Source organism: Rana temporaria, chromosome 2 (assembly GCF_905171775.1).
Source record: "Rana temporaria chromosome 2, aRanTem1.1, whole genome shotgun sequence".
Classification (NCBI taxonomy): Eukaryota; Metazoa; Chordata; class Amphibia; order Anura; family Ranidae; genus Rana; species Rana temporaria.
The window spans coordinates 103,170,686-103,197,280 of NC_053490.1; the positions used below are offsets into that span (position 1 = coordinate 103,170,686).

Here is a 26,595-nt window from a genome sequence, read left to right on the forward strand (position 1 = left end):
ATCTAGGAGTACAGGGGTATAGGGGAGTGCTGGTGTTATCTAGGAGTGTGGGGTATAGGGAGGTTCTGGTGTTATCTAGGAGTACAGGGGTATAGGGGAGTGCTGGTGTTATCTAGGAGTGTGGGGTATAGGGAGGTTCTGGTGTTATCTAGGAGTGCTGGGTATAGGGAGGTTCTGGTGTTATCTAGGAGTGCTGGGTATAGGAGGGTTCTGGTGTTATCTAGGAGTACAGGGGTATAGGAGGGTTCTGGTGTTATCTAGGAGTACAGGGGTATAGGAGGGTTCTGGTGTTATCTAGGAGTACAGGGGTATAGGAGGGTTCTGGTGTTATCTAGGAGTGCGGGGTATAGGGGGGTTCTGGTGTTATCTAGGAATACAGGGTTATAAGGGGGGTCTGGTGTTATCTTGGAGTGGGGTGTATAGGGGGGTTCGGGTGTTATCTAGGAGTGCGGGGTATAAAGGGGTTCTGGTGTTATCTAGGAGTGCAGGGTATAGGGGGGTTCTGGTGTTATCTAGGAGTGCGGGGTATAAGGGGGTTCTGGTGTTATCTAGGAGTGTGGGGTGTAGGAGATCAGGTGTTATCTAGGAGTACAGGGGTAAAGGAGGGTTCTGGTGTTATCTAGGAGTACAGGGGTATAGGAGGGTTCTGGTGTTATCTAGGAGTACAGGGGTATAGGAGGGTTCTGGTGTTATCTAGGAGTGCGGGGTATAAGGGGGTTCTGGTGTTATCTAGGAGTGCAGGGTATAGGGGGGTTCTGGTGTTATCTAGGAGTACAGGGGTATAGGAGGGTTCTGGTATTATCTAGGAGTGCGGGTATAGGAGATCAGGTGTTATCTAGGAGTACAGGGGTATAAGGGGGTTCTGGTGTTATCTTGGAGTGCGGTGTATAGGGGGCTTCTGGCGTTATCTAGGAGTGTGGGGTATAGGGAGGGTTCTGGTGTTATCTAGGAGTACAGGGGTATTAGGGGGTTCTGGTGTTATCTAGGAGTGCAGGGGTATAGGAGGGTTCTGGTGTTATCTAGGAGTGCGGGTATAGGAGGGTTCTGGTGTTATCTAGGAGTGCAGGGTATAGGGGGGTTCTGGTGTTATCTAGGAGTGTGGGGTGTAGGAGATCAGGTGTTATCTAGGAGTACAGGGGTATAAGGGGGTTCTGGTGTTATCTAGGAGTACAGGGGTATAGGAGGGTTCTGGTGTTATCTAGGAGTACAGGGGTATAGGAGGGTTCTGGTGTTATCTAGGAGTGCGGGTATAGGAGATCAGGTGTTATCTAGGAGTGTCTGCAAAGCATTATTTATAGGTAAAAGGAAGCCCAGGTTTTTTTGTTTAACTTTAACTCTTTAGCCCCTCTAACTGTTAACAATTTGGTCACTCCCACTTTTTTGCCAGGTCACTATCACTAGTGTCCCTCGTTCTCAAGTTCTAAAGTTGGGAGAAATGCATAGAGCTTTAAGTCTTACATTTGGTGTGTAGAGAAGACGAAAGGAACTGCTGCGCTCCCAATTCAATGCAATAAATTTATTTCCAGGAGATCATAAAAACAGATGTACAAGCATATGGCAAAGGCAGAAAAGGTAACGTGTTTCACATGACTTGCGTGCTTCGTTAATACCACCATTTTTTACATTTGGTGACCGACAGGCCTTATACATAAACTAATCTACAGTGTAATTTTTTTTAAACAAGTCACTGGTGATTATTTACAGACAGGTCGAACCTCTGGACTCTGACACCTAATTGAGGCCTGTAATATGTTTGTACTTTGCTCCTGTATGTGTAGAAGCTGTATGCTCATACCTGCAGGACACACACTCACTTCAACATACAGGTAACATTGACTCAGTTCACTATATCACCCTCTTTTGTTTGTCTTTTTACATGCTTTAGACTGTCACTACGAGGCCTAGTCTGTAGTCATAGTTGTTTACTGGATGCTTGTTAAAGAGTTTCTCAGGCAAATTTTACATTTATTTTTGGATACAGCAACCAACAGCTAGATCCCCTGCTAGGTTATATTTTGCTTTATGTGTTCCCTCTGCTTCCTGTACTGGTGACATAGGATTGTTTTACCATCTATACATACATGTAGCCAGTAGTGGGCCCCCCTAATCCAAGCGCCCGTGCCCAATCTACATGAGGGGGAGCCGGAAGCATGGATTCTAATGATTTTTTTTTAAGCACATGATTAGAGCCTGAGGCTCTAATTGGCTTCAAAAAAGGCCCGGCCAATCAGGCCCGGCCAATCAGGAAGCAGTTCCTGTGACCTGATTGGCCAATTGTGTCTCAGGACACACTCCCTGTTAGTCCAGGAGGAGAATCAACTGCCCAGCTCTTCATTCCCCCTGACTCCAAAGTAAATGCCCTGATTGCCCCTGTCCTGTTCGTCTCCCTGTGAGGGGGGGGGGGGGTGTCTATCACAGCATTCCTGTCAGTCTCCCATTGGTGGCAGGGGAGTTTGATCACCTTTAATGTCCAACTCTGGGGGGGGGGGGTGTGATTGCCGCATTCCTGGCTGTCTCCTGCGGGGGGGAGTTTGGTGTTAGTTTGCTGCCCCCCCAATATATCAAGCATCGCCCACATCTGCATGTTGCGCTACCCCCATGGGGGCTGCTTAAAAATATTTGACCCCAATGATTGACCTGACCTTGCAAGTCTCCCGACACCTCTGACACACTGGGTTTGGCTATTTCAGAATAGCAATGCAATTATACAGACACAAAATTATGACACAGTATTAACCCTTTCATGCCTATGCCTATGTATGACATTTGGTGTTTACAAGTTAAAATCCATATTTTTGGCTAGAAAATTACTTAGAACCCCCAAACATTAAATATATATTTTTAGCAGAGAATCTAGAGAATAAAATGGCGATTGTTGCAATATTTTATGTCATACGGTATTTGTGCGGCGGTGTTTTAAACACAACTTTTTGGGAAAAATTAACTTTCATGAATTTTAAAAAAATGAAAAAGTAAAATTAGCCCAATTTTTTTGCATAATGTGAAAGATGATGTTATGCCGAGTAAATAGATACCAAGCATGACACGCTTTATAATTGCACGCACTCGTGGAATGGCGACAAACTACGGTAACTAAAAATCTCCATAGGCGACGCTTTAAACTTTTTTTACGGTTACCAGGTTAGAGTTACAGAGTAGGCCTAGTGCTATAATTATTGCTCTCGCTCTTACGATCGTGGCGATACCTCACATGTGTTATTTGAACACCGTTTTCATATGCGGGCGCGACTTCCGTATGCGCTTTCTTTGCTGCTCAAGCTCGCGGGGAGGGGGGCGCTTTAAAAAAAAAATGTTTTGTTTTCTTATTTATTTATTTATTTTTTCTAATATTAAATTTTTTTTTTTTTTTTTTTTTACATTTTGATCACTTTTATTGCTGTCACAAGGAATGTAAACATCCCTTGTGACAGCAATAGGTGGTGACAGGTACTCTTTATGGAGGGATCGGGGGTCTAAAAGACCCCCGAGCCCTCCTTTGCACTTCAAAGTATTCAGATCGCCGAAAACGGCGATTCTGAATACTGTGTACTTTTTTAAATCCGGCGCCATTGGCATCTGAGAAACCCGGAAGTGACGTCATGACGCCGCTTCCGTGGTTTCAATGCGGACACTGAATCAAAGCCGTTTACGGCTTTGTTTCAGAGCTCGCCGAGACGCTGGAGGCGCCGGATCGTGGATCGGGTCTCCCGGTGGGACGGGAGGCCCGGTCAGAGCGGCGAGAGGCGGCGGGAGGGGGGGATGTCCCCTCCCGCTCCTCCGGCATAACAACCGAGCGGCTTTTAGCCGCATCGGTTGTTATGTTTGGAAAGCCGATCGCCCGCTCTAAACAACGGTACCGGGATGATGCCTGCGGCTGCAGGCATCATCCCGGTATAACCCCTGAAAGCCGAGGACGCATATATGCGATCCGTCGGCGTGAAAGGGATAAAGTAATTATTTTACTTAGGCCCCTTTCGCATTGGCCTTTCCGATCAGCTCTGCCTGTCAGTTTTTAAGGCGGACCTGATCAGAGTCTCTATTCACTCCTTTCGTTCCTATGGAGCGGCAGATGTCAGCAGTGACATGTCAGCTGACACCCGTTGCTATCTGATCCAATCCTGACTCTATTTTACATCCGCCGGGCGAATCGCATCAGATGAAAATGGACAGGTGGTTTATTTTCATCTAATCTTCCCATAGAGTAGTCTCTAACAGGTCCATCTTAGCACAGTGAGCATAGATGGACCTGTTATCCGCCTGCTCAGTGGGCCCCAGTCCCGAGGTCACCCCTGGACTAGGGCGCTACCCTCAAGGGCCTCCAACAGCCTCCTCAGCACTCCATCTCCAGCTTCCACCTGAACTCCTCACTGCCACTGCTGGCCTGACCCTGAGTATTTAAGAGGGGCCTGCCACCTGCCAGACCATTTTTCTGGGGATTGGCTGGGGCCCTCATCAGCACTCCAGGCAGCTCCTCCCAACCTCCCTCCCATTATTCTGGAAACTTCTCCAAGGTTCCAGCAAGTAGGGGGAAATACCAGAGGTGCTGCCTTATGAGTCATCCAGCCTCCCTGGATCACTCACCCTGACCCAGATTCCAATGTCTATGTTGTTTTAAGCTGAACCTACATTCTAATAAACCCAAGGGAAATCTATTACCTACCAAAGCAGCAAAATCACTTCATATTCAATCAAGTGACATATTGAGGTTTGATAATTGCTTTAAGCTTGGCAGTGACTGCGATCTTTATTCCCTGTATATTCATGGCAGCTACACGCCTTTATGAATGGACCTGTTTGAGCTTTTCTTACATAGGATGCATCTAAGGACTATTTTTGCTTGATCTTTATCAATTTGAGATTATGCAATCTGCTCCAGGGCACTTCACCACCATTTGGTGTCATCCAGCAACCTTGAGTACCTTTTGGACATATTCCCCAAACTGATCAGCTGTACACACCAAATATGTGTTTTTGAATCCTTTTTTTCCCTCCCCTTCTTTATTCACACTAGCTGGGTTATCCATACATATATTTTTATGTGCCTATTTTCAGAGATCAGTTCTTACAACGAAGGACTGCATTCATCTCCATATACTGGATATCTGACCATACAGATTGAGAGGTGTTTACTTTCAGTTGAAAGCGGTTGGTCTGTCTCATAGCATTTTTTAAATCATACAACGTTGCTATTTTTTATGCAGTCTTTATAGATATCTTTACATTGGAGGAACGGGTCCTACTCGGGAGGTCCATGCACCACCCCAGTTGGAATTCTTAATATTGAATTGTGTATGTATTCATCAATAAAGCTTTTTTCATTATTCCATTCGACCCTGTTGTTGATTCTCCTTTAAAGACAATATTTGAGACCTCTGTCTCATCCACCCCTCCCCCTTTCTATCTGTTATACAGTGTCTATTGGGAGGTATCCCGTCTTATACAAACGTATCAGAGATTTGGAATATATGTAATATGTGGATTCCATTATTTTTACCTTTATTATACACTACCAGCCAAGCCTAAATTTACCTACACTACCAAAAAAACTATGTACAAACTCTACACTAGAGGGTGCTACATAGTATTGTCAGATATACAGTATAATAAATATAACAGAATGTAAATGAGAAAAATTGTTACAAACAATAACTTTAAGATTCAATTTGTAGGGACAGCTAAATGCTCGTAACACATTGGGGTTGATTTACTAAAACTGGAGGGTGTAGATCTGCATAGTTCCAGTTTTTTTTTTTTTTTCAACTCTTGATAGAACAAGCTGAAGTTAGAAGCTGATTAGCTAACATGCACAGTGTGCCACCCCAAAGGGGCATAGAATACATATACAGTAAAACTTTGGTTTGAGAGTAACTTGGTTTAAGAGCATGTTGCAAGACAAGCAAAATGTTTTAAATACATTTTGACTTTATATACAAGTGATGTCTTGAGTAGCGTCATGTCACAACTGAGTATAAAAAAAGAAGAGAGGAGCCTCTAAGGCCGGGTACTCACGAGCAAACATGTACGGTGAAACCGGTCCGTCGGACCGTTTTCACCGTACATGCCTGCCAGAGGGCTTCTGTACGATGGTTGTACTAACACTACACTACGCGGGGCGTGTCCGCGTCGTCGCCGCGACGATGACGCGGCGACGTGGGCGGGCCTGCCATTTAAAGGCTTCCACGCATGCGTCAAAGTCATTCGACGCATGCGAGGGACGGCGGGCGCTCCGACATGTACGGTAGGTCTGTACTGACGACCGTACATGTCTGAGCGGGCAGGATTCCAGCGGACGGTTTTAAAACACGTCCAGGAATATTTGCCCGCTGGGAAAAGGCCCGGCGGGCAAATGTTTGCTGGAATTCGGCCCGCTCGCGCCTACACACGACCGAACATGTATGCTGAAACTGGCCCGCGGACCAGTTTCAGCATACATGTTTGGTCGTGTGTACGGGGCCTAAGTGTAGCAATATGGTTACATTTAATGAAGGTACAACATTTAGCAACTTATAACTACACTTAGAGGTGCCCCTCTTCTCTTTTATTCCCTGTAAAAAAAATGCTTTGATATACAAGTGCTTTGGATAGCAAGCATGTTTCTGGAACAAATTATGCTCGCAAACCAAGGTTTTACTGTATATTGTTTCCCTGAACCATTTTTCTATGGACGTTTATGTTTAGTTCACATGCTGCCATCTAGTGACCTTTTGTAGTAATGCACTTGTTTTTCCATATTCTGATGTATGACAAGCTTCCTTTGTATGTAATGCTCCACCCCTTATTCCTGTGATTGACTAATTGTACTTCCTGTGTAATGGATGCAACTAACAATAGGGTGACCAGACATCCCCAGTTTCAGGGGACAGTCCCCTGATTGAGGACACTGTCCCCGGACCAAGTCTGTCCCTGGTTTTGTCCCCAGATTGGATTTAATAGGGGGCAGGGGCAATTTTAAAGACAGTCAATGCAGAATAAAATTATTTTTTTTTAATTACACCCCCCCGCTCCGCCATGCCTACTAGCATAGAGGGGGTGTATTTTTCCCATTATCTGTGCCCCTTTCTGATGATCATGTGCTGTTCGGAGCGGAGGGAATATTTCTTCAGTTGCGGGCGCATGCCCATTCAGCTTTGCTCGCATGTTCTTCTGCCTTGTCTCAAATCCTGGCCAGCCACCTGCCTATCTCCTTGCCTTCCCTGGTGGAGTGATCTTCCTCCGCTCCCCATCCAGTAGTAGGCGGGGCCCGAAGTGTAAGATTTGAGAGGCTGTGAGGCGGGCGGCGACTGGCAGAGAGTCGCTGATTGTTGCCATTACTAGTAAAGAAAAAATATGTCCCCGGATTTCATTTTAAAAATCTGGTCACCTTAACTAGCAAGCCACATGTAGCAGGACACATGTACTCTGCACAGTAAGCTACAAACAATATAATTTTTTGACCACATAATACCACATCTGTTGTATCCTGTCATCTGCTGTAACTTGATGTTCAGAAATAAACACCTCTGTGGATGGAAATGGTATTGGTGAGTTCAAGCTATCTGATGAGGATTGTCCTTAGTGATTATATCTGCTTATAGGCACAGGCATATACAGTAGGTCTCACATGGGATAAATCGCTTCACAACAATCAGAGTCAGAATACACAGCTGCACAAGTTTTAGTAACCCCACTGCCTTTTAAGGTGTCAGAAAAATCTCCTCCAAAGGGCAAGAGCAATAATTAAAAAAAAAGTCAGCAGCTACAAATACTGTAGCTGCTGACTTTAAATATAAGGACACTAACTAATTCAGGCACCTGAATATAAACTTGCATTTACAAGGGGAACATCACAGAAAATTGTGCCATACAAAAATGAAAACAAAAAAATCTATGTGAATGTAGCACTACCCCCGTAGGAGCTGCTGGTTTAGATTTTGGGTTTTGCACATTACTGCTAAGTTCGTTGTCCAGGAAAGGAAGTCTGTAGAAATTGCAATGTCCACACAAGATATAAAACCTTCAACTGTAGCCTTTATTTTTGCTGCATAAAACTTGTGAAGGAAGTAGAGAGTATAGAGAGAAGGGGAAGGTTCAGTTACAGGGTACAGAATGCACAAAAAGTATTCAAAGTTCCAGTATTCATCACTCACTCCTGAGTGGGTATGGCTCACCCGGATAGACCCCTCTCACAATGGCCTAGCAGCCGGAATTATGCACGGACAGTATAGAAACAGTCTCTACCACAGACCGTCTGAGAACACAGGATAGATAGTCAGGAATCCTCTGCCACAGGATTTCAGTCCCAAACTTCCTGCCTTACAGCAAAAGAGCCTTTAAGCCAATCCGGCGGACTGTAAGACAAATTGCATAGTGGATCCTTTTCCTTAACGAGGTCACCAGGCCTATCCCGAGACATCAGCTTGCCTTGCTTGATCTCCTCCAGGGCAGGTCCTCCCCCGGTTTCCTTCGCTAAGAAGCTTCCCCCACTTGGATGGACAGCTTGGGATCCCTTGTAGAACCATAGGCCCCAGCCAGCATAGCATAGCTGGGCCTACCTGATAGGAGTATAGCCTCAGACCAACGTGATCCCGAGACTGGAACCACGCACACGCACCTCGCGCCAGGAGGGCCACGAGGCGAAGGACCCCGGAAAACGGCATCTGCCCCTCAAGTATCCCCCCCAGCATGCACAGCGGGGCACCACTCCCACTGGGCTGCCACCAAGAAGGGCCACCCAACACACCATGGTTCACCCGAGTTCCAACATGGGCCCGAGGTGGTAACGCCACCTACAGGCAATAGGGGAAAATCTCTACCTAGCACAACCAGCCAGAACAGAGGCAAATTTACAATTAGCAGAGTCTGAGCCCAACTATGGCTCAGATGCCCCCTAAATTTACAATAGCACCCACTCATTGGGAGACCAGCGCTACATACACCCCCCGCTACAAGAAAAACAACAACCTCTCAAGTTTGAGAGTTGGGTACCAGAACCAAAAATTTGGATGGAGAGAAGAAGGAAAGGAAACAAAGTATAACAATGGCACACATTTTCAAAAAGACATCAGCACATTCTATATTACACACGACAATTTACCACCCTTCTCTAACTGTCTAATCCCACCCCATTCTCCGATGGTCTTGACAGCAGATCTGGTACCTAAAAGAGAACACAAACATGCATAGAAAAATATACCTTTCAAAAAGACATCACAAATATTTACAAGGAAGCAGAGCTGCATCTCCGAAGAGAGGAAACTTTCCTTCTCAAAGACCACATATCAAATTTTAAAGAGTCTCTTATTCTGACGACCACTGCCACCTAGTGTCAGAGGCACAAAAGTCCTTTAACAACAAAACCTGGGGAATGCCCAGGGAAAAACCAAGCCTCCTTACCGACCGGCCTGCAGAATAACCAAATTAACCTGTCTAACAGTATGCGTTAAAAACAGGGGTTTTGTGCGCACACATTTGCAAACGCATGCGTGAGCCACAGAGCCGCGCCAAGGCACCCTGTAATCTGTGGTCCTAACACTAAACAATGAGTGTCCCCACAGTGGAGGCACATGCATTCTAATGGATAGATGGGGGCAGGTGGACTGAAGGGGAGCCACCCCTCCTTGAAGGTATAGGAGCACACCAAACACCCAGCATATAGCACAATGGCCGCAAAGGTGCTGGTGCACTGCTGGACCAATATAAACACCACAGGTGAAACATAAACGTGTCCACCGCCCCCATCTATTGCTGGCAATCGCAGTAAGTGGCATAGGAAGGCTAACACAGATAACAACAAAACCTGGGGAATGCCCAGGGAAAAACCAATAAAACTTGTGAAGGAAGTAGAGAGTATAGAGAGAAGGGGAAGGTTCAGGAACACGGTACAGAATGCACAAAAAGTATTCAAGGTTCCAGTATTCACCACTCACCCCTGAGTGGGTATTGCTTACCCGGATAGACTCCTCTCACATGGCCTAGCAGCCGGAATTATGCACGGACAGTATAGAAACAGTCTCTGCCACAGACCGTCTGAGAACACAGGATGGATAATCAGGAATCCTCTGCCACATGATTTCAGTCCCAAACTTCCTGTCTTACAGCAAAAAAGCCAACCCGGCGGGCCGTAAGACAAATTGCATAGTGGATCCTTTGCCTTAACAAGGTCACCAGGCCTTTCCAGAGACATCAGCTTGCCTTGCTTGGTCTCCTTCAGAGCAGGTCCTCCCCCGGTTTCCTTCGCTAAGAAGTTTCCCCCACTTGGATGGACAGCTTGGGATCCCTTGTAGAACCATAGGCCCCCGTCAGCATAGCTGGGCCTACCTGATAGAAGTACAGCCTCAGACCAACGTGGTCCTGAGACTGGAATCACGCACACCCACCTCGCGCCAGGAGGGCCATAGGCGAAGGACCCCAGAAAATGGCGTCTGCCCCTCAAGTGTCCCCCCAGCATGCACAGCAGGGCACCACTCCCACTGGGCTGCTGCCGAAAAGGGCCACCCAACACACCATGGTTCGCCTGAGTTTCAACATGGGCCCAAGGTAGTAACGCCACCTACAGGCAACAGGGGGAAATCTCTACCAAGCAAAACCACGGCCAGAACAGAGACAAATTTACATAGAATTAGCAGAGTCTGAGCCCAACTATGGCTCAGACGCCCCGTAAATTTACAATAGCGCCCACTCATTGGGAGACCAGCGATACATGAAAAAAAAACATACAGTGCATTTAAAAAAAAAAAATCCAGATTGTGTATGAATATAATGACAATGCACACAGTGATTGATCGTCGTAATAAACTTTTTCTTTGTCAGAAGGATTTGAAGTGACATGGTTATTCACAGCTTAGAGGCCTCAGTATAAAAAGTCAGAATAGTGTGGCCAGTAGGAGGCATAATTGAAGGCTTTGGCCTCTGTTGTGCTCCTTATTGGCCTTCATCCTATCTATCCCACCGCATCTTCAGTGTCACTTACAACTCTACTTCCTCCTCTCCTCTACTCTCCTTTCTCTGTCAGGGTCCCCCAATGTTCTGTTCTTAGATATCCTCTTTTCTCAATCTACACCTCCTCCCTGGGTCAGTTGATAGCCTCCAATGGTTTTCAATATAATTTTTATGCTGACAACACCCAAATTTATCTATCTACCCCTCAGCTCACAACATCAGTCTCCTCACGTACAGTATCACTAATTTGCTGACCAACATATCAGCCTGGATGTCACAACACTTCCTCAAACTCATCCTGTCCAAAAACGAGCTCATAATATTTCCTCCCCCATGTGCCCCTTCCCCTGAATTTTCTGTCAATGGCACAATCATCGACCCCAACCCCGAATTCAATAATGCTAGGCAGCGGTGTTGCTGGCTCTGCAAAAGATCCGAGCCTGAGCCCATAGCAGCAGTCACCAACCCAGGGGGGACACGCATGTGGTGTTGGCGCTTCAATTATCACGGCACCATGGTTGATATGGTGTCAGGGTGATTGAAGTGCATTATTTCTATTGTTACATTGTAATACATAATAAAGTGGTTCAACTGACCATAATACAGAATCAGTGGGAGCCCTAATCGTGTCACTTGCCACCGTTGCTTGTCACCAGATGCAGCTTGTCACTTGCCACTGTTGCCTGCCACCAGATGTGGATTGTCACTTGCCACTGTCGCCTGCCACCAGATGTGGATTATCATTTGCCCCCTTCCCCTACCACCAGATGCAGATTGTCACCTGCCACATTACCTGCCACCAGATGCAGATTGTCACTTGCCACATCATCTGCCACCAGATGTGGATTGTCACTTGCCACGTCGCCTGCCACCAGATGTGCATTGTCACTTGCCATCAGATGTGGATTGTCACCTGCCACCAGATGTGGATTGTCACATGCCACGTCGCCTGCCACCAGATGTGGATGATCGCTTGCCATGTCACCTGCCACTATTTGTGGATTGTCACTTGCCATGCCAGCAAATGTGCGTAGTCACTGCATTGGTGGCTGGCTGGCAGCACTGGTCCAATTAGCACAGAGGCAGGTGGGAGTTGTCGGTTCTGAATGAGGGCAGGAGTACAATGATGCGGGGCAGGCAATGAGAGATGTCATCTCGCTGCTCCCCGCTGCACCTCCGACATTATAGAGGGCAGAAGATCAGTGATGCAGGGCGGGTGGAGAGAGATGATGTCATCTCTGCTCGTCTGCCCACTCGCTTCTCTCATCCGCCTGCCCAGCTCTCTCATGCAGCCTGCCCGCTCACCACAGCTGCGGCCTGGCTGCAGAGAGGCCAAGCCTGCTGGTTAGACAGAGACCCCTGTGGTAAGAGACTTTGGGCTATGGGCCCCAGATTCAGGGCTATAGCCCCAATAGCCACCCCCTAGCAATGCCACTGATGCTAGGTCTAATCCTGGACTCTGAACTCTCCTTTTGGCCCCACATCCAAAATACACCCCTTCCTAAACAATGACTACACTATTTATTTCCTGATGTCAGAGTGTGTCTTTCCTGTACTCAGGAAAGAGCAACTTACATCATACAAAGGGGAATATACAATAATTCATGCAGTAAAAACAGCGACCACAGGGTGGCAGCTTGCCAGTAAACAAGTAAAGTGTACTTCACCCTTCCCACCCACTATCATTGCATTCACTCCTACCTTCCCTCCTCTCTCACAATTGGAATGTTCCCCTATTCAAATAATACATGCTTTATTATTGATATTTTTTTTTCTTTTTGGAAACAGTCCTTCTCACCAGGGGCGGACTGACAACTCATGGGGCCATAGAAGATTATGGGGCCCCTGGGCTTACAGATGGCCACCACGCTAGGAGGCAGTGCAGAGGCGGGGCAGCTAAAATCTCAGGATTTTTATATCAAAAGCATGTCGGTTTCAGACATATCAGGGACAGATGTAAAAAAAACACAGATTTTTACATACTGTCCCTGGTTTTACTGAGCCTGGCAACCCTGATGGGGCCCCCTAGTGGCAGTGCCCGAGGGCCTCAATGGTCAGTCCGCCCATGCTTCTCACTTTATGCTCTGGTGATAACATTGTCACTGGGACAGCAAGTGAGGGAACATAAACCAAATGTGGTCACTTGAAAAGTATTTTTCTATTGAAATGTACCGTCACTAGGAGTTCCTTCAACATCTAAAATGTTTAGAAGTTCTATTCTACCCTTATGTCTATGACAGCTGAGGGTATCTCATACACTTTAGAACATGGACCCAGAACTGTATTTTCCTTTTCATGTACAGTATATATACAGTGCCTTGCGAAAGTATTCGGCCCCCTTGAACTTTGCGACCTTTTGCCACATTTCAGGCTTCAAACATAAAGATATAAAACTATTTTTTTTTTTTGAAGAATCAACAACAAGTGGGACACAATCACGAAGTGGAACGAAATTTATTGGATATTTCCAACTTTTTTAACAAATAAAAAACTGAAAAATTGGGCGTGCAAAATTATTCAGCCCCCTTAAGTTAATACTTCGTAGCGCCACCTTTTGCTGCGATTACAGCTGTAAGTCGCTTGGGGTATGTCTCTATCAGTTTTGCACATCGAGAGACTGAAATTTTTGCCCATTCCTCCTTGCAAAACAGCTCGAGCTCAGTGAGGTTGGATGGAGAGCGTTTTGGAACAGCAGTTTTCAGTTCTTTCCACAGATTCTCGATTGGATTCAGGTCTGGACTTTGACTTGGCCATTCTAACACCTGGATATGTTTATTTGTGAACCATTCCATTGTAGATTTTGCTTTATGTTTTGGATCATTGTCTTGTTGGAAGACAAATCTCCGTCCCAGTCTCAGGTCTTTTGCAGACTCCATCAGGTTTTCTTCCAGAATGGTCCTGTATTTGGCTCCATCCATCTTACCATCAATTTTAACCATCTTCCCTGTCCCTGCTGAAGAAAAGCAGGCTCAAACCATGATGCTGCCACCACCATGTTTGACAGTGGGGATGGTGTGTTCAGAGTGATGAGCTGTGTTGCTTTTACGCCAAACATAACGTTTTGCATTGTTGCCAAAAAGTTCGATTTTGGTTTCATCTGACCAGAGCACCTTCTTCCACATGTTTGGTGTGTCTCCCAGGTGGCTGGGAGACACACCAAACTTCATTTTAAAAAACGACATTGCCTACACACCATCGTTTTTTCAAAAAGCTCTAGCAAAGCGTGGTTACGTACAGCACGTACGACGGCACTCTGTTCCATTCAAGCTCGCGTCATAACTTGCTTCTGAGCATGCGCCTGTTTAAAAACGTCATTTTAAACGTCGTTTTAGCCCACACACGGTCATTTTTTATGACACAAAAAAACGACATTTTGAAAAACGACATAAAAAATCGAAGCATGTTCGAATTATTTTTTGGTCGTTTTTTAGAAGACAAAAAACAATGTTTTGCCCACACACAATCATTTTAAATTACGTTTTTAAAAATTTCGTTTTTTTTTCATCACAAAAAACGACCGTGTGTACGCGGCATCACACCTAGGGCTCAAATCCTACTTGCAAACGGAAGGAGACAACAGGAAGGGGAAATTCTCTACTGTAAGGCCGTGTACAGACGACCAAACATGTACGATGAAAGCGGTCCGCCGGACCGTTTTCACTGTACATGTCTGGCCGGGGATTTCTGTACTAACCATCGTACAGAAATCCGCGCGTAAACAATACGCGGGGCGTGTCCGCGGTGTCGCCGCGACGATGACGCGGCGACATGGGCGGGCCTGCCAGTTAAATGCTTCCACGCATGCGTCGAAGTCATTCGACGCATGCGAGGGATGGCGGGCGCTCGGACATGTACGGTAGGTCTGTACAGACGACCGTACATGTCCGAGCGGGCAGGATTCCAGCGGACTGTTTTAAAACAAGTCCAGGAATATTTGTCCGCTGGGAAAAGGCCCGGCGGGCAAATGTTTGCTGGAATCCTGCACGCTCGGGCCTACACACGACCGAACATGTCTGCTGAAACTGGCCCGCGGACCAGTTTCAGCAGACATGTTTGGTCGTGTGTTCGGGGGCCTAAGAGGTGTCTCCTGTCCACTGATGCTTTACACCAATCTTTGTTTCACAATTTTGCTATTCTCAATGATTTTCATCCATATTGCAGGGACCAGAAATTACATTAAAGCCTAAAGCAGTTTTAAATGACTTTTTCTTATAGTAATGTCATTTTGTGCAGGGACAGTTCTAAACACAGGAAACACGTGCCACTTTACAGGCATACTATAGGCATACTATAGACATCCAGCGGGTACGATATTTAAAGGAATTTTTCAAAACATTTTTTTCACTTTAAGCATCATTAACCACTTCAGCCCCGGACCATATTGCTGGTCAATGCCACTTTTTGCGATTCTGCACTGCGTCGCTTTAACTGACAATTGCGCGGTCTTGCGACGTGGCTCCCAAACAAAATTGGTGTCCTTTTTTTCCCACAAATAGAGCTTTCTTTTGGTGGTATTTGATCACCTCTGCGGTTTTTAGTTTTCGCACTATAAACAAAAAGAGAGCGACAATTTTGAAAAAAAATAATATTTTTTGGTTCAGGTAAGTGAGAACCCTGGCATGGGTACTGAAAACCAACTGGAGAGGGCTCAAAAAAACCTTATCTTCCACAAATTCATGTAAAGAGAAGAAAAAAATGGGGGCTCCAATGGTGTAGGTCATAAAGAGGTTTTAATGAAAAAATCAATATACATTATAAAATATAAATAAAGGTGATCACAATTCATAAGTATTAAAAGCAATATGGGGAGCAAAATGCATGGCATGCAGCCATCTCCAGTTGGTTTCCAGTACCCATGCCAGGGTTCTCACTTACCTGAACCAGATCATGTTTGGGACAGTGACAATTTCTTTAATAAAGTGTACATTTTTGCAGACTCTTTTCATTTGACCGTTTGTTGCCAGACCGTCTTAGTTGTGAGACAATTGGGCACTGGTGCAGCAGCCCCCCCTCCTCCTGTTCCTCTTCTTCAGCTATCTCTGCCCTTTGCTGATTTGGAGATTGTTTGTTTTTTTGATGCTCCTGTGTTTGCGCTGATGAGTGCAAATCACAAAACAAACCAGAACATTACTTTTAGGGGGGCAGGTAATAATTGGACAGAAACACAGATTAATAATACCCTTTTTATATATAAATTACCTTTGCATCTACAGAATGGATCACAAAAATTCAAGGTCTTTGGCATAGGAGTACGGTGTGAATGACTTTGCAGCCGATCCACTTCTAATACTCCTTTCCTTTCGCCATCTTGTTTGCAACGCTTTTACTGCAAAACAATGAAAACATATTTTTGTTATAATTTCAGATACCTGGCAACTGGACACTCCATTTCTAGTCTGCACTTTCAGTTCTTGATTGGGAAATCAACTGTTAGCTACCTAATCCAGGATACATGCTCCATCATTTGGGATGTTCTTAAAGAGGTGGTCTTCCCGAAACCTACAACTGATGAATGGGCAAAGATAGCAGATATCTTCTGGCAGCAGTACAATTTCCCAAATTGCGTGGGTGTTATTGACGGAAAGCATATACGCATCCAGAAGCCAGTAGGCAGTGGCAGCAGCTTTTACAACTATAAAAAATATTTTTAATTTGTTCTTTTTGCACTGGCGGATGCCAATTACCGTTTTGTATATGTAGTTATAGGGTCCTACGGCAGAAGTTCAGACTCGAGTATATTTACACACTCAACCTTAGGTCATCTTCTGCAAGAAAATAGGCTGGGAATACCAGCCAATAGGCCACTCCCTGGAACTAGTGGGCCTGTAATGCCGTATGTCTTTGTGGCTGATGAAGCATTTGCGCTAGGGGAACACCTTCTCAGACCCTCTTCAAGCCACTCTTTGAGCCCCAAAAAAAGTGTGTTCAATTATCGACTTACTCAGGCCAGGAGAGTTGTTGATTGTGCTTTCGGCTCACTGGCTAACAAATGGCGTTTGTTGCACACACCAATATATCTAAAAATGAAACATGCTATACAGGCTGTGAAAGCTACTTGTGCTCTCCATAATTTTATTCGAGAGCATGACGCGTTCCAATTTGAGGACACTCAGGCCAATCAGGCCATGACAAGAGCTGAAATGAGATCCACTTGGGGCAGCATGAGTGGTTCTGCTATCTGAGATACTTTCTGCTCATATTTCATGTCTCCAGAAGGTCAGCTGCCATGGCAGCTAGATGCAATAGCCTAGATAGATCAAATTTTGCAGATCTTATAAACATTGTGAATTTTATTTTTGTTAAGCTTATGTTTGTTCAATTTTTCGAGCTATGCTCTAAGGTTTTTGCATGAATTAAAAAATGTGTATCTGACATTAAGATACTATTTTGTACTTGAATTTTTGGTAATCAAGCTGTTAGTGAAATACAAGTCCCATGAAGCATTGCAATGCTGACCGTTACAAGCATCACTGACAAAGGTCGAGGCATGATAGAACCAGCAGGACCACAGGCTGAATACACATTATTCAAAAGTCTATTCACTTTAGAAACAAAGGGACATTTTAATCTCCTACACTTTGGGGGCTACAGATACTGGAAAGTGACTAGACACGTGCAGTTAGTCAAGTTTGTAGGAATTGGTTGAAAATAGGACATTTGGAGGTCTCTGAATTCATTATTTAATTTAAACAATTACCAAAATGTAAAAATTCAAGTCAATAAAAATGTAATTCTAATTTAAAACATAATAATAGAATCTCCTAAAAAATATCTAAAAATAAGAGAAAAGAATAGAATAAAATAAAAATAGAATAACGGCTATATTTTTTATATTTTCTTTTTTTTTTTTATTAATTTTTTTGTATTCTATTATATTTAAATGTATTATAAGTTATAGGTAATTCTGAATAATTATACAAAATTAGGCAGAATAATACAAAAGTCGGGAAATTTTGCACAAATTCTGAAGAAATTTACACAAATTCTGGAAATTATGCACAAATTCGAAAGAAATTTACACAAGTTCAGGAAATTTTGCACAAATTCGGAATTCCCAATTTTAAGAGAATTTTACCAAATTTTAAGGAAATTTGACCCAATTTTAAGGAAATTGGACCCAATTTGGAGAGAATTGTACCCAATTTTATGAAAATTTTACCCGAATTTTATGAAAATTTTACCCAAATTTTATGAAAATTTTACCCAAATTTTATGAAAATTTTACCCAATTCTAAAGTAAAATTCCACTAACTCCGTCAAGTAATTTACAAAATGTAGCGACTTTATTTAAATGAATATAGGTAAATAACTAATTAAACCAAACTAAACTCTCAAAAATATTTTTGTCCTGCACATGGACACATGCATAGTTACAGTGGATCTTAATAGTCTACACACCACTGCTAAAATGTCAGGTTTCTGTGATGTCAAAAAATGAGACAAACATAAATAATTTCTTAACTTTTTCCACCTTTATTAATACTAAAGTTTCATGGGGGTTAGCCAGAGGCACTTTAAGGCTTCATTTCCACTGGCGTTTTTACAGCCACTGTTGTTAGGCTTTTTTACAGCTTAAAAACGCCTGTCCATGTTTATTTTGTGAGCTGCAGCTTAAAAAATGCCGCGGTCGCGTTTTTGAGCGTTTTTGCGCGTTTTTGCGCGTTTTTGCGCGTTTTTTAACGTCTGGCGTTTTTACAGCTCTACTCTGGAGCTTCAGAACGCCCTGGTCCCGCGTTTTTTTTACAGCTCAAAAACGTCTATGCCACTTGCAGCTCAAAAACGCCTATGTGGGAATGAAGCCATAGAATAACATGGACAGGCGTTTTTAAGCTGTAAAAAACGCTCAGAAACGTGGCTGTAAAAACGCCAGTGGAAATGAGGCCTAAATGATGGCAGGTGTGTACTGACTCCTTAACATGAGTTTGAATGTGATTGCTTAATTCTGAACACAGCTGCATCCCCGGTTATAAGAGGGTGTGCACACTTATACAACAACATTATTAGTGGTTTTATATTTTGACTCCCCCATAAAAGATTTAAGTAAGTTTTTATGTTGAATTGGTACAGTTTATAGGTCACATTAAGGTGGAAAACGTTATTCAAATGTTATCTCTTTGTCTCATTTTTTAACATCACAGAAACATGACATTTTAAGTGTGTGTAAACGTTTTCAATCTTACTTACATTTCAAGTCTGCTTGCTTCTTGGAGAAACTATCCCATTGTGGATACAACTCCTTGGCAATTTCAAGCCACCCCTGGTCCCATTTTCTACAATCCTTGTGTTGGGGATCAGCAGGAGTGTACAGATAGGTTTTTGGCCTCACCAGGCTGATCAAATGCTCTGTCCTCACCATGTTTGTTGCAGCCCAAACTGGATTTGCTCATTCCCAAGGAATTCTGGGTAGTTAATTTTTAAAGGGCAGGTGTTTGATCACATGCTGCTTCCAAAACCGCATAATGTAAAAAGCATCAAAAACGCAACAAAAAGCATCAAACATTCAGGACTTGCGTTTTTCTTCCATTGCCCATTGAATTCTATTACATGCAAAACGCTGCTTTTTGCTTTCCATTTTCGAATGATGGATTGAACAGTGCTCCATGAGATGTTCAAAGCTTGCAATAGTTTTTATAACCTAACCCTGCTTTAAACTTCTCCACACCCATATTCCTGACCTGTCTGGTGTGTTCTTTGGTCTTCATGATGCTGTTTGTTCACTAAGGTTCCCTAACAGACCAGATGTATTTATACTGAGATTAAATTACACACAGGTGGACTCTATTTAATAATTAGGTAACTTCTGAAGGCAATTGGTCCCCCTAGATTTTAATTAGGGGTATCAGAGTAAAGGGGGCTAAATGCATGCCACGTTTTTCAGATTATAATTTGTAAAAAAAAAATTGAAAAACATTTATCATTTTCCTCTTACTTCACAATTATGTGCCACTTTGTGTTGGTCGATCACATAACATCCCAATACAATACATTTACATTTTTGGTTGTAACATGACAAAATGTGGAAAATGGGGTGTGAATACTTTTTCAAGGCATTGTACTTGGTGCACTGGTTTTCGAAAGCAGTTTTTCCTTTTATTGCCACATCAGGAACTAATACTGTGAATGTAGCAGACTGACGCTCCCACTTGGCAGTTGGCAAATAGAAAGCATTAAGTGAGTGAATTGCAGGTGAGAGTTTCTGCTAACAAACAGGAGGTTGTAGTCTGTAATAAAGTATGTACAAATCCTTGCAATCATTTATGTTGCCTCAATAAAAGTGCAGCTACAATAAATCCTCTTTTCTTTTAAATCTATTTCTCACAGAAATTTTTCTGGTGATCTTTTTTTTTACACCAATGAATCTTTTCCGATTTATATGTAGACCTCTCATCAAAGGACATAACCTGCATCTGAAAGGTAAATCAATATAAATAACAAATCTAATGTTTTTTTAACAAAATTACTTGCTTCATCCAAATAGACATTGGGCCAGATTCACAGAAGAGATATGACGGCGTATCTCCTAATACGCCGTCGTATCTCTGAGATACGATTGTCGTTTCTATGCGGCTGATTAATAGAATCAGTTCCGCATAGATAGCCCTAAGATCCGACAGGTGTAATTGACTTACACCGTCGGATCTTAGGATGCAATTCTAGGCCGGCCGCCAGGTGGCGATTCCATTGCGGTCGGTGTAGAATATGCAAATTACTAGTTACGGTGATTCACGAACGTACGCTTTACCCGTCGCTCTAACTTTACGTTGTTTCCGTCGAGATACGCCACGTAAAACTAAGGCTGCCCTCTAGGTGGACTAGCCAATGTTAAGTATGGCCGTCGTTCCCGCGTCGAAATTTGACAAATCACGTCGTTTGCGTAAGTGTCCGTGAATAGCGCTGGACGCCATTTACGTTAACGTCGAAACCAATGACGTCCTTGCGACATCATTTAGCGCAATGCGCGTCGGGTAATTTGACGGACGGAGCATGCGCAGTACGTTCGGCGCGGGAACGCGCCTAATTTAAATGGTGCCCGCCCCATTTGAATTAGGCGGCCTTGCGCCGAGCGGATTTACGTTACACTGCCGCAAGTTTACAGGTAAGTGCTTTGTGAATCAGGCACTTGCTCTGTAAACTTGCGGCGGTGTAACGTAAATGGGATACGTTACGCCGCCGCTGCGTAACGTAATTGTACCTGAATCTGGCCCATAGTCCTCAGTGCCGGTGTTTCGTCAGAATTTGTAACGGAAGTGACGTTCCGTCTCCGCTATCTTGCTACACCTGCATTCGTCCACAGTATGGATACAGTGAGAAGGTGGCAAGCAGACATTTTGTTACACTTACTAGAGTTTTGAATTTCACACTTATTTTTACAGTAAACAAAGCTTATATATTGAAATGCAGTATTTAAAAATGCGTCTGACTGTTAGATGTTGAATTTTAAAAACAGCGGCAAGTCTGCTGATCTCACAGGTTTGCTAATCTGACAGAACACAGCTGCTTTGAAAAATCAACATCAAAACAGTCTGAAGGATTTCAAAATACTGAATTTCGCTATATAAGCACTATTTACTGTTAAAAATAAGTGTAAAATCCAAAACTCCGGTGGGTTTAATAAGATGTCCGGTTTCTGCCTTCTCACTGCATCCTTACTGTGGACTAGTGTGGGGTGTAGCAAGATGTTCTGATAGGTCATCTAATCTGATGAAACACCAGCACATGTTTAACCATTATGAACTTTACCAAACCTTTTTTTATTGTTTATTAAGGGACACAGGGCCAGAAGGAATACTGAAGCAATTTGGTTATACTGCCACCTTCAGAAGAATTGAACACTAGCAACAAAGAACTGTTAATCAACCAGTAAAACTCTGCTTCAGTTTTTTTGGGGGTGTTCTCAGAAAATGGATGTCTTTTCTCTTTGGAGGAAAGCAGATCCTTTTTATTAAAATTATTTGTATTTATTTATTTTTTTATCAAGATTTTTTTTCTTCTATCAAGATTCTTTATTTGCTGCAAAGTCGAGGGAGTTTATTTAGCAATTTTTAGGAATGGTTGATCCTTTGCATTGCCTTGGAAACAGTACCCAGACCCCACCATGACGAATACACTGGGCTCCGCTTGTGGCACTCTTCTGGTACCTAGTCTGGTACCTAGTCCTATTTAGTTATCCCCAGAGCACTTTGCAGGTCAAGGGCTGTCCCTGAGAAATCACTTGGGAGCATGTCCACCTGGGGAAGTCTGTCTGATGTGAACTATCTCACTGGGAACTGCATTGTCACTATCCAATACCTTTCTGTTGTGTTTTGAGAGCCGCTGGGGCGCTTGTATCTCATCAAACCTCTCAGTGCACAGACGGCAAAAAAATTTAAATGTGTTGTAAATGCCCAGGAGTGTGCTACTTGGTCTTTTGCTATTTCTCCTATGGGGCTGATGCTATAAAGATTAAATACAAAGGTTTCAGGGTTTCTGCTCAAACCTGTTCACAGTCCCCAAAAGCATACACCCCACTCTGGATTTAAAGTTATTTATTAATACCTTCCTTTGGGTGCAGATATTGGCCATGTAATTCACCAGTTCAATCATTGTTTTTCTCCTTCCGAGATTTTATGGCCTCTGAGGGCATCAAGCGTGCCTACTTGCATTATTTTATTTTTCTAGCTCATCAAAGCTACCTGTGTTTTGCCATGGGCACACAATACTACAAGTTTGTTGCCCTCCTCTGTGGTCTGTCTACTTTACCTTGAGTATTCAGCAAGGTGCTAGCCTCTGTGCTTGGTCTGCTGTGTTCAAAAATATATTTACATTGTGGGATTTCTGCATGACCTTCTTCTGAAAGAACAGTCCACTCAGATACTGACAATCAATATCCAAAACACTGTTCAGGCCCTACAAAAATGTTGTACTGACTCAACTCATTTGGAGTATTAAGGTCTCCTTTTAGATACTGCTCAGTCCAGAATTATTATTCCATAGGACGAACTCCTGACTTTTTTCTCCCAAGTCTCCACAGTGCAGTGCAGTCCAGGAGCTGTCCAACTCTCAAGGTTTTCATGTTGCCCATCTCAAATCCAGACCACTGCAACTCAACGTTCTTACTGTGTAGCAGAAGAAAGTATAGTCTCTTGACCTACCAATGCATCTGACACAGATGCTCAGGTTGTCTTTGGCCTGGGGGCTCAGGAAGATTTGTATGATGGATTCCAACCTGGCAGGCTAGGGTGGAATCCTGGACACCCTGTCCTTGCAGGTTACTGGAGGAAACTATTTTCCATAACAACATACTGGAGCTATGAGCAATTCAGTTAACCCGTCAACTGCACCTCTCAACTGTATGTTTATGTGATCTGGAGACCGTTGGACAATGTCATGGCTGTGGCAGATGTCAACCATCAACGTCACATTCCAGCTCTGTCCACTGTATAGATTCCACAGTCAACAGTGTCTGGAGAATGGTCTCTTCACCCAAAGGTGCTGAGGGACCTCTGCCACAGATGGAGAATGCCGGATGTGGATTTCTTGGCTTCCAGATTTAACAACAAAGAATGGTTTGTCTCCAGGTCCAGGTGTTCTCTAGTCATTAAAGTCATTGCAGTGGATGCTCTGGTGGCTCTGTTGGATCATCTTAGGCCGAGTACTCACGGCAGGACATGTCCGATGAAAACGGTCTGCAGACCGTTTCCATCGGACATGTCTGGCCGGGGACTGCCCGGGGACTTCTGTTCGATGGCTATACACACCATCGAACAGAAGCCCGCGCGTAAACATTACGCGGGGCGTGTCCGCGGTGTCGCCGCGTCGATGACGCGGTGTCGCCGCGACAATGACGCGGCGACGTGGGCGGGCCGCCTTAAAAATGCTTCCACGCATGCGTCGAAGTCATTCGACGCATGCGAGGGATGCGGGCGGCAGGACATGTACGGTAGGTCTGTACAGACGACCGTACATGTCCGGGCGGACAGGTTTCCAGCGGACTGTTTTAAAACAAGTCCGGGAAACAGTTGTCCGCTGGAAACCTGTCCGATCCGTCCCAAAATGGTCCGCTCGGGCCAACACACGGCCAAACATGTCTGCTGAAACTGGTCTGCGGACCAGTTTCAGCAGACATGTTTGGTCGTGAGTACGGGGCCTCAGACCGATCTACAGTTTGCCTTTTTTCTGCTGAGGCTTCCTCCTTATCTAAAAAATCTGGAAAAATAACGCGCATGGCGCTGCTCTACAGATGTGTGTGTTTAAGGTGCTGATGCTTGTGCACCTCTCTATTTAATGAACTTTACCGAAATTTAGGGCCTGATCCACAAAAACCGTCCGTAACCTAACTTTTGCCATTTAAGTTACACCGCCGCAAAATCTCTACCTAAGTGCCTGATCCACAAAGCACTTACCTAGAAATTTTCAGCGGTGTAACTTAAATCCGTCCATGGCAAGGCGTGCCTAATCTAATGGGGCAAATCCCATTTAAATTAGGCCCGCTCCCGCGCCGGACGTACTGTGTATGCTCCCGACGTTATTTTCCCGACGTGCTTTGCGCGGATTTACGTTGCGCCGGGCTTTAAGAATCACGACGGGCGTAAAAAAAAAAAGAGTTGCGGTGGGAAAAAAAAAAATGACAGCGACGCGGGATAGAAGGGTATACTTTTACAAGGTGTAAACAGTTTACACTTTGTAAAAGCAGCCCTAATTTTGCGACGGCAAACTAATACTTACGGAGAAAAAACGAAGCAAAAAAGCTTTGTGGATCTCCGTAAGTGCTAATTTGCATACCCAACGCTGGATTTCAACGAGAAATGCCCCCAGCGGCGGCCGCGGTACTGCATCCTAAGATCCGACAGTGTAAGTCCCTTACACATGTCGGATCTTCTGCCTATCTATGAGAAACTGATTCTGTGGATCAGTTCCATAGATAGAAACAGGGATACAACGGCGTATCAGTAGATAAGCCGGTGTATCCCTTTTGTGGATCAGGCCCTTAGTGACTAGCATCCTAACTCCAAAAATTCTAAGTATCTTTTAAGTAAAGTGTCAGGTGTTGAATATATAGTGACTTTAAACATATTTAGCCAGATTCAGGTAGAGATACGCCGGCGTATCAGTAGATACGCCGTCGCAACTCCGAATCTGCGCTGTCGTATATTTAAGCGTATTCTCAAATTGAGATACGCTTAAATGTTGCTAAGATACGACCGCCGGCACCGTCGTATCTTAGCTTTCTATTTACGCTGGCCGCTAGGGGCGTGTACACTGATTTACACCTAGAATACGTAAATCAGCAAGATACGCCTATTCACGAACGTACGCTCGCCCGTCGCAGTAAAGATACGCTGATTACGTAAGGCGTTTTCAGGCGTAAAGATAATCCACCAAAAAGATGGCGCAGCCAATGTTAAGTATGGACGTCGGAACCGCTGTCGAATTTCACGTTGTTTGCGTAGTTTGCGTAAGTCGATTCAGAATAGGGCTGGGCGTAGGTTACGTTCACGTCGAAAGCATTGACTATTTGCGACGTGATTTGGAGCATGCGCACTGGGATACGTCCACGGATGGTGCATGCGCCGTTCGTTCAAAACGTAATTTACGTGGGGTCATGCTTTATTTACATAAAACACGCCCACCTCTTCACAATTTGAATTAGGCGCACATTTATGCTACGCCGCCGTAACTTAGGACGCAAGTGCTTTGTGAATACAGCACTTGCCTCTCTAACTTGCGGTGGCGTAACGTAAATTACATACCCCATGCACGCACAACTTTAAGCCACCGTACGTGAATCTGGCCAATCCAATAGTATGTCAATCCAAATTAAACCAACAAATCCTGGTTTCCTAAATAAAGTGACATGTGCTAATTATTTGTGAACAGGCCACAGTGTAAGTGATTATGTACAAACCATCAATGATGATAAATAAATATGCAATTGATAAAGTGACAACCTATGCAACTTAAAAACTCTATCTTAACACTCCAGATCAATATATAATCAAGTCCTGGTATGTAATCAGTCCATATATGTTGAAAAAACTGTTAAAGAAAAAAGTAAAGCAAACATTCAAAATTGAAGTGACTGGTGCCGTTTATCAATGCTTCTAAACAGATAAAAGTGCAGGTGCTGAACTCTGTGCTCCCCAGAGTGTTCTCCCCTCAAGGGGGTATCACACGTTCAAAGTCAAACAGCTGTATTTTAGGACACAGATCCCCGCTGGTATATATCCTTGCTTCTTTATACAGTTAGCCCCTTCATCTCAGTGTATGCAGTATATGCAAAGATAAATGACATTACATAGTGCAGTAACGTTTTAACTCTTTTATTCCATGTGAAAACATACAGAAATGCACTTACATTTGTTTTAAAATCAATGAGCAGTGTAAAACAGGAAGTCTGTGATCTCGTGTGGTCAACGGACCAAAAGGAAGTGACGCAATGATGCTAAAGCTCAGTCCTACGTGTTTCATCCGTACAACATCATCAGGAGCTGCTTTACATTTTTTCAACAATTTTTTTTCAACATACATAGACTGATTAAAAATACCAGTACTTGATTATTTATGTATTGATCTGGAGTGTCACGATAAAGTGACAACTTATGTAACTTAAAAACTCTATCAATTGCATATATATTTATCATCATTGATGGTTTGTACATATTCACCTACACTGTGGTCTGTTCACAAATAATTAGCACC

At 43.9% G+C, this 26,595-nt stretch overlaps 1 protein-coding gene across 1 annotated transcript in view; it reads left to right on the forward strand.

The window, feature by feature from the left end:
• The first annotated feature begins 1,755 nt into the window (after nucleotides 1-1,755).
• Nucleotides 1,756-26,595, forward strand: part of CSAD (cysteine sulfinic acid decarboxylase) — a 95,766-nt gene continuing 70,926 nt past the window's right edge. The window contains 3 exon segments of the mRNA XM_040340639.1: nucleotides 1,756-1,826; nucleotides 16,283-16,481; nucleotides 20,239-20,331. Of these exon segments, the coding sequence (XP_040196573.1) occupies nucleotides 16,430-16,481; nucleotides 20,239-20,331 (145 nt within the window). The 5' untranslated portion in view covers nucleotides 1,756-1,826; nucleotides 16,283-16,429.